At 42.8% G+C, this 16,140-nt stretch overlaps 1 protein-coding gene across 1 annotated transcript in view; it reads left to right on the top strand.

Annotated features, from left to right (window-relative positions):
* Window positions 1–15,606, top strand: part of LOC8043034 (protein arginine N-methyltransferase 5) — a 32,866-nt gene extending 17,260 nt beyond the window's left edge. Inside the window, exons 11-17 of the mRNA XM_029981021.4 lie at window positions 3,307–3,429; window positions 3,840–4,015; window positions 7,877–7,986; window positions 12,553–12,646; window positions 12,755–12,871; window positions 13,795–13,859; window positions 14,946–15,606. Coding sequence (XP_029836881.3) covers window positions 3,307–3,429; window positions 3,840–4,015; window positions 7,877–7,986; window positions 12,553–12,646; window positions 12,755–12,871; window positions 13,795–13,859; window positions 14,946–15,098 — 838 coding nt within the window. The 3' untranslated portion in view covers window positions 15,099–15,606. The remainder of the gene's footprint in view (window positions 1–3,306; window positions 3,430–3,839; window positions 4,016–7,876; window positions 7,987–12,552; window positions 12,647–12,754; window positions 12,872–13,794; window positions 13,860–14,945) is intronic.
* Window positions 15,607–16,140: the final 534 nt, after the last annotated feature.

The raw sequence follows: 16,140 nt of genomic DNA, 5'->3' as shown, positions 1-16,140 counted from the left end.
TTGCATTTTTCAATAGAACCAGAAAGCAAGTACACTGTCGTTGCCATGTCTCTCACTTCTCTCGGGAATGAAACAAGTTCAACATGTCTAGAAGAAATGCAGCTCTTCATATGATAGTTTTTGCTTGCTTAACAATTTTTGTAGCAGCATTATAAGACAATACTTATGTTTTAATAGTACTTCTTGACTGTTAGAAACCCAAGCTCATAGTTTTATCTTTTTAAGTTGCTCCTGCTGAGCAAGAGTTCATGTAGCAGAGGTTCGTCCTAAAGAGCTTGCGCTTGTAGCATAGGAGTGGGATTGTCATACAGGTGAGTAACATGAGAAAGAGCTGAAGAAAAGGCAAAAAATAAGGTGAAACAATTCTCAGTCCAAAAGAAAGCAGAATAGCAAAAAAATATGTGAGCACGTTGAGCAGAGCTGCGCTTCGAGCGTGAAATGAACCGACAACATGAGATCGTTATTTGGGATTGTATAGCGTACGAGACATGGGAACGGGTGTTCGCAACTGCTTGACCCTGGGGCCACTTCATAGCGAGTCGTGGGCCGCGTGTTTGAGACCCCTGGCTTACATAGTCTGGACCAGGTGTTGGCTTCGTCCATGTCTTACCACTGTTAAAAATTCTCAGTACGTTAGTTCCCTGACAGATAGCATTATGTGATGACTACAAAGCAATACAAATGTAAATTCATTCTCTTTTCATAGTTTTCATTATTTTCATAATTCATATTGTTCTAATAGAAACATAAATGAGCACAAATGTTTTTTTATTTTTTTTATTTTAGAGGTATTGGGACCATGGTTTCTGAAAACTTCCCAGTCACTTATTTGCTTGTAATAACGATTTTACACTCAGAGGCAGTGGGTGTTTGTGCCATTAAAATATAGCTTGATTCCCATTATCAGCTTAGGGGCAGCCATCTTGTGCGTCACTTGGGGGAGAGGGGGCGTTGAGGGTGGAAATAACTGATATTTGGGACGTTTTTTGCTGACCAGTGTAAAACAGTGAGTTGTCTTGTGGCTACAAACTTTCTTGAAAAACAAATCCTTGTATAGTCTGCAACTGTAGATAATCTACACAAGGTAAAATATAAACTTTTCAACATGTATAATCAGCAGACTAGTCCTGAAAGTAGGGTAATTAAAGAAGGGAACTCACATGTATAAAACTATTATTGGCAAGTGTTTCTTTTTAGAGTGCAGCTCTTAGGCACCCGTTTCCGGCTTGCGTGGCGTCGCCGTCGGTGTAATTGCGCGGTGCATTATGGGACATTCCTATGATGCAACGTGCGGGGAGGAGGAGGAGGAGCAGCAGAAGGAGGGGAGGAGGAGGGGGGAGAAGAGAAAGGACGAGGGATGATGAGGATGAGTATGAGGGGAGGAGTAGCGGGGAGGATGAGGAGGGGTATATTCTCCCCTCAGTACCGTTCCCTTCTCCTCCTCAAGAGCTGCACTGTAATTCGGCGTTACAGGGTGTTGTAAACATCTTTTTTTTTACCACACAATGTCATTACAGTAACTCATTAATTCAAGCTCCAAGCCACAAGTTTTGTTTGAATTATCGGAAGTCTGAATTTAGAAATTCATCTAAATGTGATGCAAGATAAAATTGTGGTTTGCCGCATGAATGACTACACATTCAAAGCAGATATTTGATGATTTATGTAAGATAAAATTATGATTTGCCATATGAATGGCTACACATATAAAGCAGATATTTGATGATTTCCTCTACATAGGTCTACTGTTCATAAGCAGGTATGCCACACATTAAACATTTGTAAAATGTATGACATAACTTTATTTATCTCAGAAATGTTTATCGTGGACTGTTTAGACAGGACATGACAACACAAAATGAAGTTGATTGACGTAGGTGTTTGGGTTAGTTGGTAAGTAGACATGATAAAACAAAACAGCGCAAAGACAAGGGCGAAGTAGAAGAAACCACAGGACACAGCGCTGTGTCCTGTGGTTTCTTCTGCTTCGTCCTTGTCTTTGCGCTGTTTTGTTTTATAATGACAAAATTACGTTTCTTCATCAGGCCAAGGAGTCGTCTAATGTGGACTATTAAGCAGGGACAGATGAGCGATAAAAACGGGCACTTCGCGGCAGTTTTCATAGCAACTTGCGCGGACGCTGTGACGTGGACCTATGCCATGCGGCCACGTCACAGTGTCCGCGCAAGTTGCTATGGAAATTTCTGCGTGGTGCGCGTTTCGATGAACTGTCCCATGAAGCGAGCCAACGTCATCAGCTTTGAAGCCGCACCAAATGGCACCTAAACTGCTTTCTCCAGTGAAGCCGGCTCCCAGCTTTGAAACCACGCGAAAAGCCTAGCCAAACGGCACCTATAGTTTCCCCGATCTCAAAGGAGCGAAGTGAAGCTGATGGATTTCGGCTTCAGTCCCATGGCTGGCGCGCGTCATAGTTTCAAGAAACGAAGATCCCATTGGCCGCTGCGCGTCGCTTTCAACGACCGCCACCCCATGGCGCTGCGTGTTCGCGAGGCAGCGGCTCCACCGCTCCAGGTCAGCGCACCGAGGAGAGATAGCGCGCGCTGTCAACCGTCGACGCAAGTACGCTGCAGGCGGAATAAGGGAGCGGAAGAGCGGCATGCATGCTTTTGCATTCACAACTCGTCGTAAGAAGTGCTTAGGTGTACCTCGAGCCTTTTTTTCATAAGTCATGTGTGTCCTGCTTGAGCCCCGTTGAGTGCGCTTCTCACCGGGCACTGATGCACTGCGGAGAAGCAACACCCGCGGAGCTTGCCTTCGTGGGTGTTGCTTCTCTGCAGTGCACCGGTGCTCGGAAAGAAGCGCACTCAACGGGGCCGCGAAAACAAAAAGTAGGAATTACACGAAAACGCCGTTCGAAATAAGCGGCTTATGAATACATTAAAAACATAGCGGACAACCAAAATTGTGAAATTAGTTTGAATTAACCAGAAGTACGAAATGTCCGAGTTTAAATTATCGCGAGCCTACTGTATAATGTTGCCGCATTTCTTGTCGAACCCAGGTATCTTGGGTTCAATTCCCAGCTCTGTCCGTTTCGATCTGGATGAGCATCGTATTGGCGTGCAGTTGGGTATGACTACTGCATTGTGTATGTTAAAGACTCCGTGCTAGCAGTGGTACCGCACTGGCAAAGTTTCTCATCTACAGCAGGCACACCAGATGCCTATTGGGGCTGACTAACTACCCGCTGTCTGAACATACACACAACTCGATTATCATGCCGTGTCGCATATTTTGAACTGATTTCTGCGGCGTACTCTACTCGTGGTATCTCCTCTAACGCAGTGTGCTGATGGTGCTGGGTGCCGGTCGCGGCCCCCTGGTGCGTGCTGCCTTGAATGCGGCGGAAACGGCTGACCAGAAGATTAAGATCTATGCCATTGAGAAAAACCCCAATGCCGTTCTCACGTGAGGTTTGCCTATTACTATGGTGCCTAGAGCACGTCTCCGACTGACTGGTGTGCATACCGTGTCCTAAGAAATGGTCCCTTGATTTCCACCTGATGACGTTGTAGAAGTGTCACGCTGTCGCCGGCTGCGACTCTGGCGGTGTCGCAGCAGCGGTGGTGGATGTGGCAGACGCCTGTTGTGCTGCAGGTCGCTCGCCAGCTGGACAGTCCACGGGACTTCCAGCACCATGACACACATTTGTTGCCATTTCAGGACCGCTTTTGATGTATAGGCGGAAAAGGACGCTAAACACACCGGTCGAAGATGCTTTCCAGGCATTGCACTATTACTGTGCTATTGTGTCGTACGTGTTATAAGGATGGAAGTGCATGCCATCTCCTTTCTGTGCACGTGTGCTTTGAATACAGGCTGCTGTCTCTGAAAGAGAAGATTTGGAAAGATAAAGTTACGGTGGTTTCCTGTGACATGAGGGAGTACGAGCCACCTGACAAAGCAGACATTGTGGTGTCGGAGCTGCTGGGATCATTCGGTGACAATGAACTCGCTCCTGAGTGCCTCGATGGTGCCCAAAGATTCCTTAAAGGTAAATTGTGTGACTTTAGTGATGTTTTTGCCCGCGTTATAGTGTTGAGAATAGTGAATTTTAAGAAAGTGACAATAATAGAAAACATTATTGGTTTTTGGTGTGAACTTTCAAGTGGCAACTGAAAACGCACGAGGAAGGTGTTGTGCGAGGCTTTGCGTGGAAATTAACCCTTTGAGTGCTGTTTTTGTTTTTCTCCCCATGGGGGGGGGGGGGGGGGGGGCCAAACAAACACAAATTTGGGTCTCGATAACGCTGTAGCATGCTGTGTGAAGAATATTTATTTATAAAAGACACACTGCTTTATAAGCAAAATGCTAATTGATGTCTGCATGCCTTCAACCTATGGCATATTTTTTCTATCATACTTTTCGAGACATGGTACTATGCAGTGGCACCCTGACCTCTCACCCTGAGGTCACTCTTTCACGCGCCCTTGCTCGGCCTTTGTTCAATCGGAACTGTAACTTCCTTATTTTCACGGTCATTGAATACCAAGTTCATTAGTCATTTCTAGATCTCTGTGTTCGCCATGAAGCATGAGGTTGAACGACATAGATTCGCCATTCTGTAACAACAATGAAGCATGACGAATCACAAGCTGCCTAAGCAAAACAAAAAAATACATGCCATCAGAAAGTGATACCATAAGAAAGATCATTGTTTTAATTGATTGCTTATACATGCCACTACATGTAAAAAAAGTTACAGCCCATTTGGGTGGGGCAGGGAGCATACCAAAACTAAAACCCTTGGGAACGTGCCCGAGTATACTCGGGCGTGGCACTCAAGGAGTGGTTAAACAGGCACACTCGGCCAGTTAAAACATCTGTGAATTTTGTTGTGTACTTGGTCAAAGGTTAGCTTATTTATTATTTTTATTTACAAAATACCCCGCAGCGCCGAAGCATTGGAGCAGGGGAGTGAGTTTTACAATTGATCAATATCGTTTTACAATTGATCAATATCATCAGTCACATATCAGTACATCAGCACAGGTAAATACACTGCAGCACCGTATGCTTTAGTAACATAGATGAAAATCATCCACACGTCAGCATGTGCCATCACAAGTTGAAACACGTCAGCACAACACACTTCAAAGATCAAATATTCACATTTCATCTATAATTTAAAAAAATTGTAGAGCCCATCCACTTCACGTGAAGATGGAAGACCAGCGAAGCTGTTATCTTACGACAAATTTATGACAACTATACGACATCTATACGATTTACGTGTGATTGCAATGAAGACACATACACGACTTTGTCTTTATTTAATTCTTAGTGACTAAAGTGATTATTGCCTTATGGTCAACCGCCATTGGTTGTATTTTGACTTCGGATACGTTCTTGCTAAGCATGAGGTCGATACATGTTCTGTTTTTGGACGTCGGTATATGTTGGTATACGACTACTTTAGGTTTTACAGCTACTTGGGCTCTTTATCAGCATCGCGGAAGCGAAAGAAAAGAAGGTTAGATCAGCACGTTCTGCCCTCAGCCTCTTCACAGCGCACTCTTAAATGAGAAAAGTCGGTGACCGTAGAAAATAACAAGGGATCACGACCCGACTATCTAATAATGCTAAGGAAGGCTGACTCATGCGGGTTGCCCTCTCTTTTTATTTATACTTGCCACGACCAATCGGAACGAAGGAGCACCGTTTAAACGAGTTTTATTTTTGTTAACATCCATGGACGCATTTTCTTCCAGGTCCTAGCACATAACAGCTTTGCTGTAAAAACGATTCGCTATCTGATACCATATCTGCAGGCAGGTCGTTCTTTTCAGATGTGGTTTTCGATATGGTTTTTGGGAAAGAAAACTTAATGTAGTTAGTCTGGCATTTTTTTTTTCCACTGCGAGTTTGGCTACTCTACTCTACTTGCCCTGTGTACGCCTTATCCTGTGTACTTCTTTCTCTGTCCCTGCGTTTTTTTGGCGTATTTGCCACATGCATTTTATTTCACATATTTCATCGCGGTGATCCCTCCTATCTGAGATGTAATGAGGCGTTTTCAAATATACAGATTTGTTAACTCTGGTTAGATTGTTATAAATAGCATAAATAAGTTTCAGTCTGCATTTTCTACGTCTGGTATCAAGAGATTCCATTTCGATAGAAGCTTTCATTTGTCTGACACTTTCTTCCCTTGAGTATTTTTTGAGAATAAACCTAGCTGCTCTATATTGTATGGCCTCAATCTTATCTATTAAGTATTTCTGGTGCGGGTCCCACCCGGCACTTGCATGCTCTAAATTAGGTCTCGCCAATGCACAATACTGTATACTGCTTTTTTTTAGAATTTGCGGAGTTGTATGCATGTTCCGGATGACTAAACTATGAACCCTACCCGCTTTATTTGGAATCATATTTATGTATTGATTAAAAGACACGTTCTCGGAGAGAATAACACCTTAATATTTAAATTCAGGCACTTTTTGTAGCAGGTCCCTTCCAATGACATAAGATGAATCAGTACTACTTTTCTTTTTAGTAAATGTAACATGAACACACTTTCCTGTGTTTAAACTAAGTTGCCAATTCTGGTACCGTAGACTACAAGACTAATACGATCCAAGTCCTGTTGTTGCAATAGTGACACTTCAGCGGTACTACTTATTTTTCTGTAAATTACACAATTATCCACGAATAACCTGATACTAGAAGAGGCACAGGATGCTAAATCATTATTGAAGACTAAAAATGACAGTGGCCTCAAAACAGACCCCTGAAGGACACCCGAAGTTACATCCACATATCTAGATTCCTTACCTCCCAAGACGGCACATTGTTGTCTCCTAAGCAGTCTTTTATTCGTGTGAGTATAGTATTACAATATTTAGAGCATTCATTTTATGTACCAACAAATAGGGAGAAACAGAATCAAACGCTTTGCGAAAATCAAATAAAAATTGTGTCAGTTTGCCGTTTGTTTTCAGCTACCCTAACCGAATCGTGAAAGAGTTAAATTAATTGGGTGCTGCAAGAAACGCCTTTGCAAAGACCATGTTGATTTGGAGAAAAAAAGTGAAAGCTGTTTACAACTCCCTGTAACGCCGAATTAGAGCGCAGCTCTTGAGGAGGAGGAGGATGAAAGGGTACTGAGGGGAGGGTATACCCCTCCTCCCTCCTCCTCACCTCGTCATCCTGCCTGCTACTCCACGAAGGGGGGCCACGTGGCCCCCGTGAGGTCACGTGAACCCCCCCCCCACCCGTCGAAGTCACGTGACCCCCGTGACGTAACGGAGGTCACATGACCTTAAGGAAAGGGGGTCACATGACCTCAGGGGGGTTAGGTGACCTCACAGTTACGCTGACGGTGACGCCGCTCAAGCCGGAAACGGGCACCTAAGAGCTGCGCTCTAAAAATTGTTTATCTTCCAAGTGCTTCATCACATCACTATACACAATGTGTTCCAACGGGGGGGGAAGGGGGGGGGGGAGAGTTTGATATAGCCAATGTGTTGTTCAATATCGAAAGTACTTTTCACATGCATTTTTATTTAAATTTTCTGTGAGTTCGATATAGACAAGAATTTGCTGTACGAGGGTTCATTCTAAACGGGTTTTACTGTACAACCGCTACCTGCAGGGTCTTTAACATGCACCACACAGTAGTGATTCTACAGATGTATGCCGGTACAAAACTCATCCACATCAAAACGGGCTGGGAGTGGGGATCGAACCCAGGAGGTTCTGCAGCGCAAGCTTTCGCTCCACGCTTCGAGCTGAGATGCGTTAGCCCAGTCGGCCACCGATCCCAAGATATTGATGCGCTAAGTTTGGATCCAGAGCACGTCCGTTTTTCCTGACGTCGTGCCTTTTGCTTTTTTCTTGTATGGTGGCCCGGCAGATGATGGAATCAGCATCCCTTGCTCGTACCAGTCCTATCTGGGACCCATCCAGTCACACAAGCTGTACAGTGATGTGGCTTCACTCAGGGAGAAGGACAAGCACCCTCTGGTTTGTGTTCATGCCCTTCAGTGTTGGTTGGGCCCCTGCTCGTGGGTTGCATAGCTCTTAGCTTGTAGTACTTTGGTTCTTCGATTAGAGCCACATGAATACTTCAAAAGTGTGTTATTCTTGTTTGCTGGTGAAAAAGTGTGAACTGGTTGAACATGTTCATACTTTGGGGAAAATCGTGCTGCTTCGGGGGTAGATTTGTAGCAATTTTGAGCACTGCCATATTTTTCAGTTTTTTTCTGTGAAAATTGGTTTCGAAAAAACCTTTTGGCTCACCTTGTGAACCAGGTTGGGAAATTCACGTTCTTTCGGGAATTTTGAGCAAAGAAAAGTTCCCTCGTGTAATGCAGTTGGTACATGGGTGATGGTAGGCTTCTAAAAATGGAACAGAAAACTGACTGAAGGAAGACTGTACAGACAAAAGCATGCAAGTAAGGATCACTAAAAAAACTGATTGATGCCATTTTTTTTCTTTTCTACATTTTTTTTTGTAGTTTCTACAAAGTACTAAACGACACCATCAGCTTCATGCTTTTGCCACTGTGTCGCCCTAGTATGATGGCAGGCATGCTGTTCTTTTAGATGTAATGTTACATGCTTACATTTCATAGCTTATACTGTCATGGCCATTTAGTCTCTGGTCTGGAAACTCTGCTAATTTCTTTCTTAGTATAACTTTCTTCTGCAATAGATGTCATAGCAGTTTCCATGGGGTACTAAGACCATTAGAAGTTTACAAGAAACCAACTAGTTGCCAAAAAACAAAATGTGTCTTTAGTTTTTAAGATTTATTTATTTATAACAGTTTGGAAACTTTCTTCTTATGTCATTAGGTGCAATTAGGTAGGGAGCATTTTAGAACTTAATGATAATTGCAGATGGCTGCAGTAGATTGTCACCAGCCATTCATTCCTTTCATTTTCACTCTCAGTGTCCACTTTTCTATATAGGTAGCATCCTCAGAGCAGTGGGCTGGCAAGCAAGGGTTCTCTCATGTGGCAGTGTCTGGCAGCAGCATCTTGTGCATTTTGGCAGCCTTGGACAGTTTCTTGGTGTTGCTTTTGAAGGCAATAGCCATCAATGGTTTTCTCTTGAAACGCTGAAAAACATAATCAACGTCATGTTACATGGTAGGACAAAGTGTGACTTTAGTGGAGAAAAGTCGAGGTGATATGCCGTAAAATACAGAGCATGTGCCTTTGTTGCAATAAGCACCGAAGATCCGCCTGTGAAATGTTTGAAATGTAGGCAAAGGACATATTAGTCAGCCACCTCAGCAAACTTTTGAGCCCACCGAACTGCTGCTACGTGTCAACTTCCCTAAGAATCCGATACAAAGTGGTGAAGCTTTACACACATGCATTGGTGCAAAGTGGTAAAGAAAGAGCGCCAACACAAAGCAGGCTTGATGAGACCGATGGAGCTGCTTTAAAGGGTTTTGCCAGACCCCCATACTGCTCCTATTACACTCTGTGGAATCAAACAAGGGCCTGCCCTACCATGTGCCCCTTCTGTTTTTCTGCTCTTGAACCTAACAAGTGCTCATCCCTATTTGTTTTTCGTTATTATCTCCAACTTTTCCATGGGCACTTGCTCAGTATTTTATGGTAGTACTACATATGCCTAGCTACTAATGCAGTAAAAATACTTGTCGTGCTTTGACTTTCTGCACAAATGCTCTTTAATGCCATCAACAGGCTACAGACTGCTGCTTAAATAGATGCCCAACAGTGTAAGCATCTCCTCTCATGGGAAATATGTTAATGCAATAAACTATTTCGGTGTAAGGCAAGTTGGTGCCTTACACAGTGCCTTTGATAATCCAAGGAAGAAATTTGCTTACTGTAAAACCCACAATGTTTATGAGCCCCTATATATCTATTGTCTGTAGAGGCGAATTCCAGCCTTTAGAAATCATGAAATTTAATGGTCGCAAATATGACCCTGCTGCCCAATTCGCAAAAAATCAGGGTACGCGAAAATAAAGGGTTTTACAGTACCGTCGAATCTCGTTAATTCAAGCTCGAGGGGGACTGAAAATTTGTTTGAATAAAACAAAGTGAATGACTGGTAGTTTCCTTTCATAGAGACGCATAGGATGGGACCTGCATGTTAGTTTGAATTATCCGCAAGTTTGAATTAAGGAAGGACACCACTTTAAAATTGCAATTTTTGAGAAATTGTTTTTTATGTATTGTGGTTCCACAACTAATAGTGTATACTCCTGCAAATATTTTTGGAATATCTGAAGTAATTACAAAGAAATAAAACATTTTTGGTAAGCCGACGATGCAAAATCATATGTTTTTGAAATGTGAAACTTCTATGTTTCCTATTTTCAAATTGCTGTAGCTTTGCACCGGTATGCCCTAGAATGCTGATCATACTATCGTTGGAAAGAGCATTTCTTCACAGTTTCAGTACATTAAATATCTTTGTTTGAGAGTAAACTCTATTCAGGCAAGCAAACCATAGAAGTCCAGCTTTCATGTAGAAGAGGCTATGCATATGGCCAAGAATCGAAAAGCGCACCCTGATTGAACACAAAACTGACTAAAATCAGCATTCATTTATAGAAAATCACGTGGGTTTGTCTGCTTTGTATTTCGAAGATGCTTGCCCCGCCCATTCTTGCTGATGTTGGTTCGTGTATTGCAAGCGTACCGAATTCCTCACTCGTTTCACAATCAATGTCCCCATACTGAAAACAATACGACACTTGAAGAAAGCGTTTTAAGCTCGGACTCACTCTGCAAAGCCATGCAGGAGATTGAGTGTAGGCAGAGGGCACCATCTACGCTCTTGGTGCCTTTTAGTTGCCACCACCACCAGTAAAATCTAATGTAGTGGTGTGGAAACTTCAAACAGGTTTTTCTCAGTTTCACTTTTTTGCAGCAACTTTCATTTTAGGAAATCTATCATTTCAATGAATCGCTGAATGTATTCTTCGCTATGGATGTTTCTGAACTGAAATTTATGCGGAGTGCATCCAGATATTGATTTTTCTATTTAAATAAAGTTCTTATTGCCAAAAAGTAGTTTTGATGAGGAGAAAATGCCCCATAATGTGGAATGCTTTTCAAATTGACATTTTGCATAGAAAAAACATGGATTTTAAGGTAAAAAGTAGATAGCTGCACCCGCCATATGTTCTAGTTAAGGCTGAAGCTTAGAAATGCTCAGTATTGTGCAGCAATTTTATACGATAGATTTCCTTGCCAGGTGAGGCAACTTACATTAATAGCTGTGTACCTCCTCCTGTAGCTCATCCGAAAATTGTGCTACGGAGATTAAATGTCATACCATGCATTTAGGCAACGAGATGAATAGAGCCTCCAAATTTTATCAACATTGAGCGACTGGTTTAAAAGTCGACACTTGAAGGTGGTGTCACCCCTTAAAGGGGCCCTGCAACGACTTTTTTACTGGTTTTTAAATTGCACCGAACCTGAGCGCACTGAACATAGTAGGTAACTTAACGAAACTTTTCTTTTCTCGAATCTCGCTTTATTTTAAAAGTTATCGGCAAATTTAAATGACATAAACAAGCAAAAAATAACCTCCTTCATGACGTCCTTGGTCCTTGCTCGAGTGGCCGTGAACTAGAGGATGGGTAGCGAGCTCAGCGAGCACGCATGGCTGCCGCACTGCGTGTCGACGGCTCGAGAGGGCACCTCTAAAGCATGTGCTGGATAGGCTGGATGAAGCGGGGGCGGCCAGGGTGGCTCGCATTGCATTCGCTGCACAATTAAACACTAATTCGGCATGACACTTCATTGGCCATAAATGACAGCAAACACGGGGTAAAGATAGTTCAGAATGGGAGCCACTTCGCGCTGCCATATCGCCAAAAGGCCAAACAGCAAGCCATACCTGCTCGCCGAAGGCCTTCGGAACGCTCAGAACCGGTCGGATCCTCGAGCCCATACGACTGCAGCGCTGCCGCATACATCCGGGACCATTCTACACTCGCCGCTCGTCGACGCCTGATCCTACTACCTCTTTCCACTATGCTCCGCCTTTTCCATTGCTTGGTGGTGGGTATATCGACGGGTCATTTCTTGTTTCCGTACTTTATAAGCTGCATTTGTTTCTTTTCTGATCTAGAATACTGAACAAAAACTACTTTCACAAATAATTGAAACAGTTCATGCCACTTATATGTTGTATTTCAACAAAAGAAAAGCTTTTAGCGGCTCGGACCAGTAGTAAGCCCAGGACCAAAAATGTCACGATGTCGTCACATATCACGCGCTTTCGGTACCGCGGGGTCACCCCCGTAGGTGGAGGAGGTTTCTGTGTAGTCCGGTGAAGATATGACACACTGATATTTAGTTACTCTCTCCTTGCCCACTGGCTTGCCTGAACACCAAGAGACGCAAAAAAGTTAAATGCTTAAATGCGATTGCAGTGCCCCTTTAAGAGAGTTTGAATTAATGAGAGTTGACTGTATTTGTTTGCTGTTGGTTTTATTTTCACTTAATACCTGTTGACCTTCAGCTTTCAGACTTGCTTTGCTGCTTTCCGCGACGCTTTCTAATTTATATGGCCTCTGTTCTTTTGCAGGCTGCATTCGAGATGCCTTACGTTGTGCAGTTGCAGAACATTGCTGTGCCCGCCAGTCCACAACCACTGTTCTCGTTCGTCCATCCTAACAAAGGTGCAATTTGAGATTGTGTCATTGCATGGAGAGAAAGTATGGTGCCTAATTGCTCACTTCTATCCTGTTCTGGCCATTTTCTTTACAATTTGTTCTCTCCTGAAACAGAGGAGAAGATTGACAACAGTCGCTATAAGAGCCTCCAGTTTGAGATCAAGGATAACTACGTCCTGCATGGATTTGCCGGTTATTTTGACTGTGTTCTCTACAAGGATATCAGCTTGAGTGAGTGTTTCTTGATTTTCGTTTCAATTAGTGTCTTTTTGACAATTCAATTTTTAATTTTGTGTCTTGAACCGGGCTTCCCCTTAATTAGTTGCCCTGATTTAATTGCAGGGAGCTGTGTGGTGGTGCGGCTATTTCGGCATAAGTAGAAAACGATTAAACTCCGTTCACAGCTGATCTGACAGGGTGGTAGAAGATGCATACTTATTGGACCAGTTAGCCGTTGGTCTTGCACCATGTGATCACACTGCACATACTCGCAGAGTGCAAGGTCAGTCTGGATAGGTAGGTGATTGATTGGTCCGCATGCACATAGCTTCCACCGCCCTGTCAGCTTTGTGGTGAACCGAGTATATAGTGATGAAGTCATTCCCATCGACCCAAGCACTAGGGACCACGCTCGAGCACGTAGCTGTGTGGGTTCATAATTATGATTTCCTGTCTTTTTAAAGCAGTGTGTAAACTAGGTGTAGCCTACTTCTCAGTATATAACAATTTTCACATCTTCACTCCAGCTGCAGTGCTAATTACACTAAACCAAAACACACTCTATGCTTCTCCAGTCAGATTTTAGCCACTTTCCACTTAGAGGATGGAGCACTAAAATCATGCATGTGTGAAGTGGTTTATTAAAATCAAATTTGACAGGTATGGAGGGTGGAGCATCCTCAGTCATCTTTACCTCTTCCCTAGCAGCAGCACAGGGCTGCGTTGTTGTGCAAGCTATGCTAGCTTATCACAGTGACTAGAAAAGTTTAGCAGAACATAGTTGAACATCGAACACTGAAGTGTAGTTTTTATAGGCTTTCAAAATGTGCGAGCCCTCCTTTTCCATTTCACTAGCAAGAACCAAACCTGTGATCGTGCTTGTTTTGGTGGGAGAGCAAAGTTTATGTGTGTTTGTGTTGTTTCTCTCTTTCCAGGCATTTACCCTAACTCACATTCTCCTGGGATGTTCAGTTGGTTTCCAATCTACTTCCCCATCAAGGTTAGTTTTGGTATTGCAACCTCACTTAGATGCATCAATGTTTGAGGTAGTTAAGGTAAATAAATGGTGATACAGTACGAGCTCATTACAATAGCCAATCTTGATAGTGATGAAGATTTTGGTCTGTTGTAGGAGTATGCAGAATGCAGATACTCTTACTAGAAGCCTTTAATGGGAATTATGACGGGAGTCTGTTCTAACCAATGAGGCTGACAAAATGTGAATGGATATTATAAAACAACTGGTTTATTGAATCATCTGAACTTCAAAAGGTAGTGATATTTTATTGAGCTCTACTGATGATCATCATCACTGTGCGCTTTGGGTCATGCGAGGCCCACTAGATGTCTAATGCTATGACAGCAGTTTGCAAAATGGATGCCACCGCTACCAAACCAAAGCCGTGGAAATGTCCAAAATGATCACTGCTGTCGAAAAGTTGGTGATAATGGAATGTTGATCTACATGCAAACTCCCTAATATAGTCCATAATATTCAAATGTATGTTATAACAGAATCTGTGATAAGCAAAGTTGGCTCAATGGCATAGATTGGAAGACCAACCAAACTTCACGAATTAGTATGTTATAACTGAACGTTTGTTGTAACCAGTTCTGTTGTTACGAGGTTATGGCTAAATCACAATTTATTTTGTTATCTTTACAATCTGCACTTGTGCAGAAGTTTGAAGATGAAAGTGAGCCTGGTAGTATAACACTATTTCCGGGACAGCTAATCTAATCTGTACTGCTTGACTAACGTTTAAACTATCATTTATTTGATTCTTGTACAGACAGAACCCAATGCGGTGCTTAAGTCTATCTAATACTCACGGATGGTGTCAAGAGTTAGATATTTTATTCTCAACGACAGCACCTGGTTTAGAAGTCTCATGGCCCTCCTGTTTCTCATGCCTACGGTGCATTCCATTTTTTTCACTGTTGTGCATTTCATTGTCTTTTTTTTTTTACTACCCAGAGTTTGCAAACACTCTGGCTCTAGCCATAGTGGTAGGGCCTGTATACTATTAGCAAAGGTGAACCTTGCTCCATCTGGGCTACTCATTAATGGCAGCCATATTTACAGGATCCAGTGAACCTGGTCAAGGGGTCTACCCTGGAAGTTCGCTTTTGGCGCTGCGTGTCAAAACGCAAAGTGTGGTACGAGTGGCTGGTGGAGCAACCTCATTTGGGCACTGTGCACAACCCCTGTGGTCGCTCTCACACCATGGGCCTCTGAAGGTCATGCCGTCATCTCATCAGTGTTGCATGGTTTCCAAGGACAAACTGGCTTTGTTGTGCAATTTATTTTTTACAAGGTTGCAGTATTCAGCTGAAGTTTGTACGTCTAACAAAATATTCTAGTCTCTGTTTCGAGGGATAGACTAGATAGAAGATGCAAGACAAGCTAGTGAATGCAACCTTTTAACCATATTTGTTGTTTCAGATCAACAGGAATTGAATATGAAATTGCTCCTAATATGTTTGCCTCTGGGGACATTTGAAGCTTCTTGAATAAAAAAATGTACCGTATGCAAGCTTGTAGGTGAGAATGCTCAGTGGCCTCCTCTGGGGAAGGGGTGCGACCGCGGAAACCAGTCTGATAAAGGAGGCTTGCAGGCTGTTAAATGAAAGAAGATTCTTTGATGAAAGCAATGTTGCAGTTTTTTTGTTTTTTTTTAACTGTGAAGCACAGTTGAAATTAGATGGTAACTGTGATAAAATAAAGTCTTGGGTTCCTAAAAGTGTATTTTGTTGATCCATTTATCCTTCCCCAATGAAGTAATGGGGATTGAGAGTTACCATAAGATACCGAGCAAGAGCCCACTCAAAAAAATTGGGGGATGGGCACTTGTTAGGTTATCGATTTTACATATATTTGCTGTGCATATTTTTTCAGATGTTACAAAATTTTGGGGTAGGCACTTTATGTGGAATGGGCGGGTGCTCAGTATTTTACAGTACGTCTCCACAATCCCATTCTTTCAATTTATCGAATGGTTCAGAGACTGGAACATTTTTGAGTTCCAGCACTAGTTTGGACCAAACCATCTTTAACGATTGGCGGGGGCACTAAATATGCCTGGCGGGCTGTTCATGCTCATATTACTTGTGATGGTACTTTTGTCAAAGGGAAACACTTGCAAAAGGGATGAACTCTTGTTTTCACACTTCGCTGTAGTAGGAAGAGGAAGGAAAAAAGGGTATTATAGGTATGCCAAACTTGAAAGTGCAATTTCTAACCTTTATTTTTGTCCCCAAGTGTTTTAGCCTTCCCTGGG

The sequence above is a fragment of the Ixodes scapularis genome, unplaced genomic scaffold (assembly GCF_016920785.2).
Source record: "Ixodes scapularis isolate PalLabHiFi unplaced genomic scaffold, ASM1692078v2 PGA_scaffold9__187_contigs__length_104089568, whole genome shotgun sequence".
Taxonomy (NCBI): domain Eukaryota; kingdom Metazoa; phylum Arthropoda; class Arachnida; order Ixodida; family Ixodidae; genus Ixodes; species Ixodes scapularis.
The sequence above is the reverse complement of the archived record's forward strand: the minus strand, read 5'-3'. Positions and strand labels throughout refer to the sequence as shown.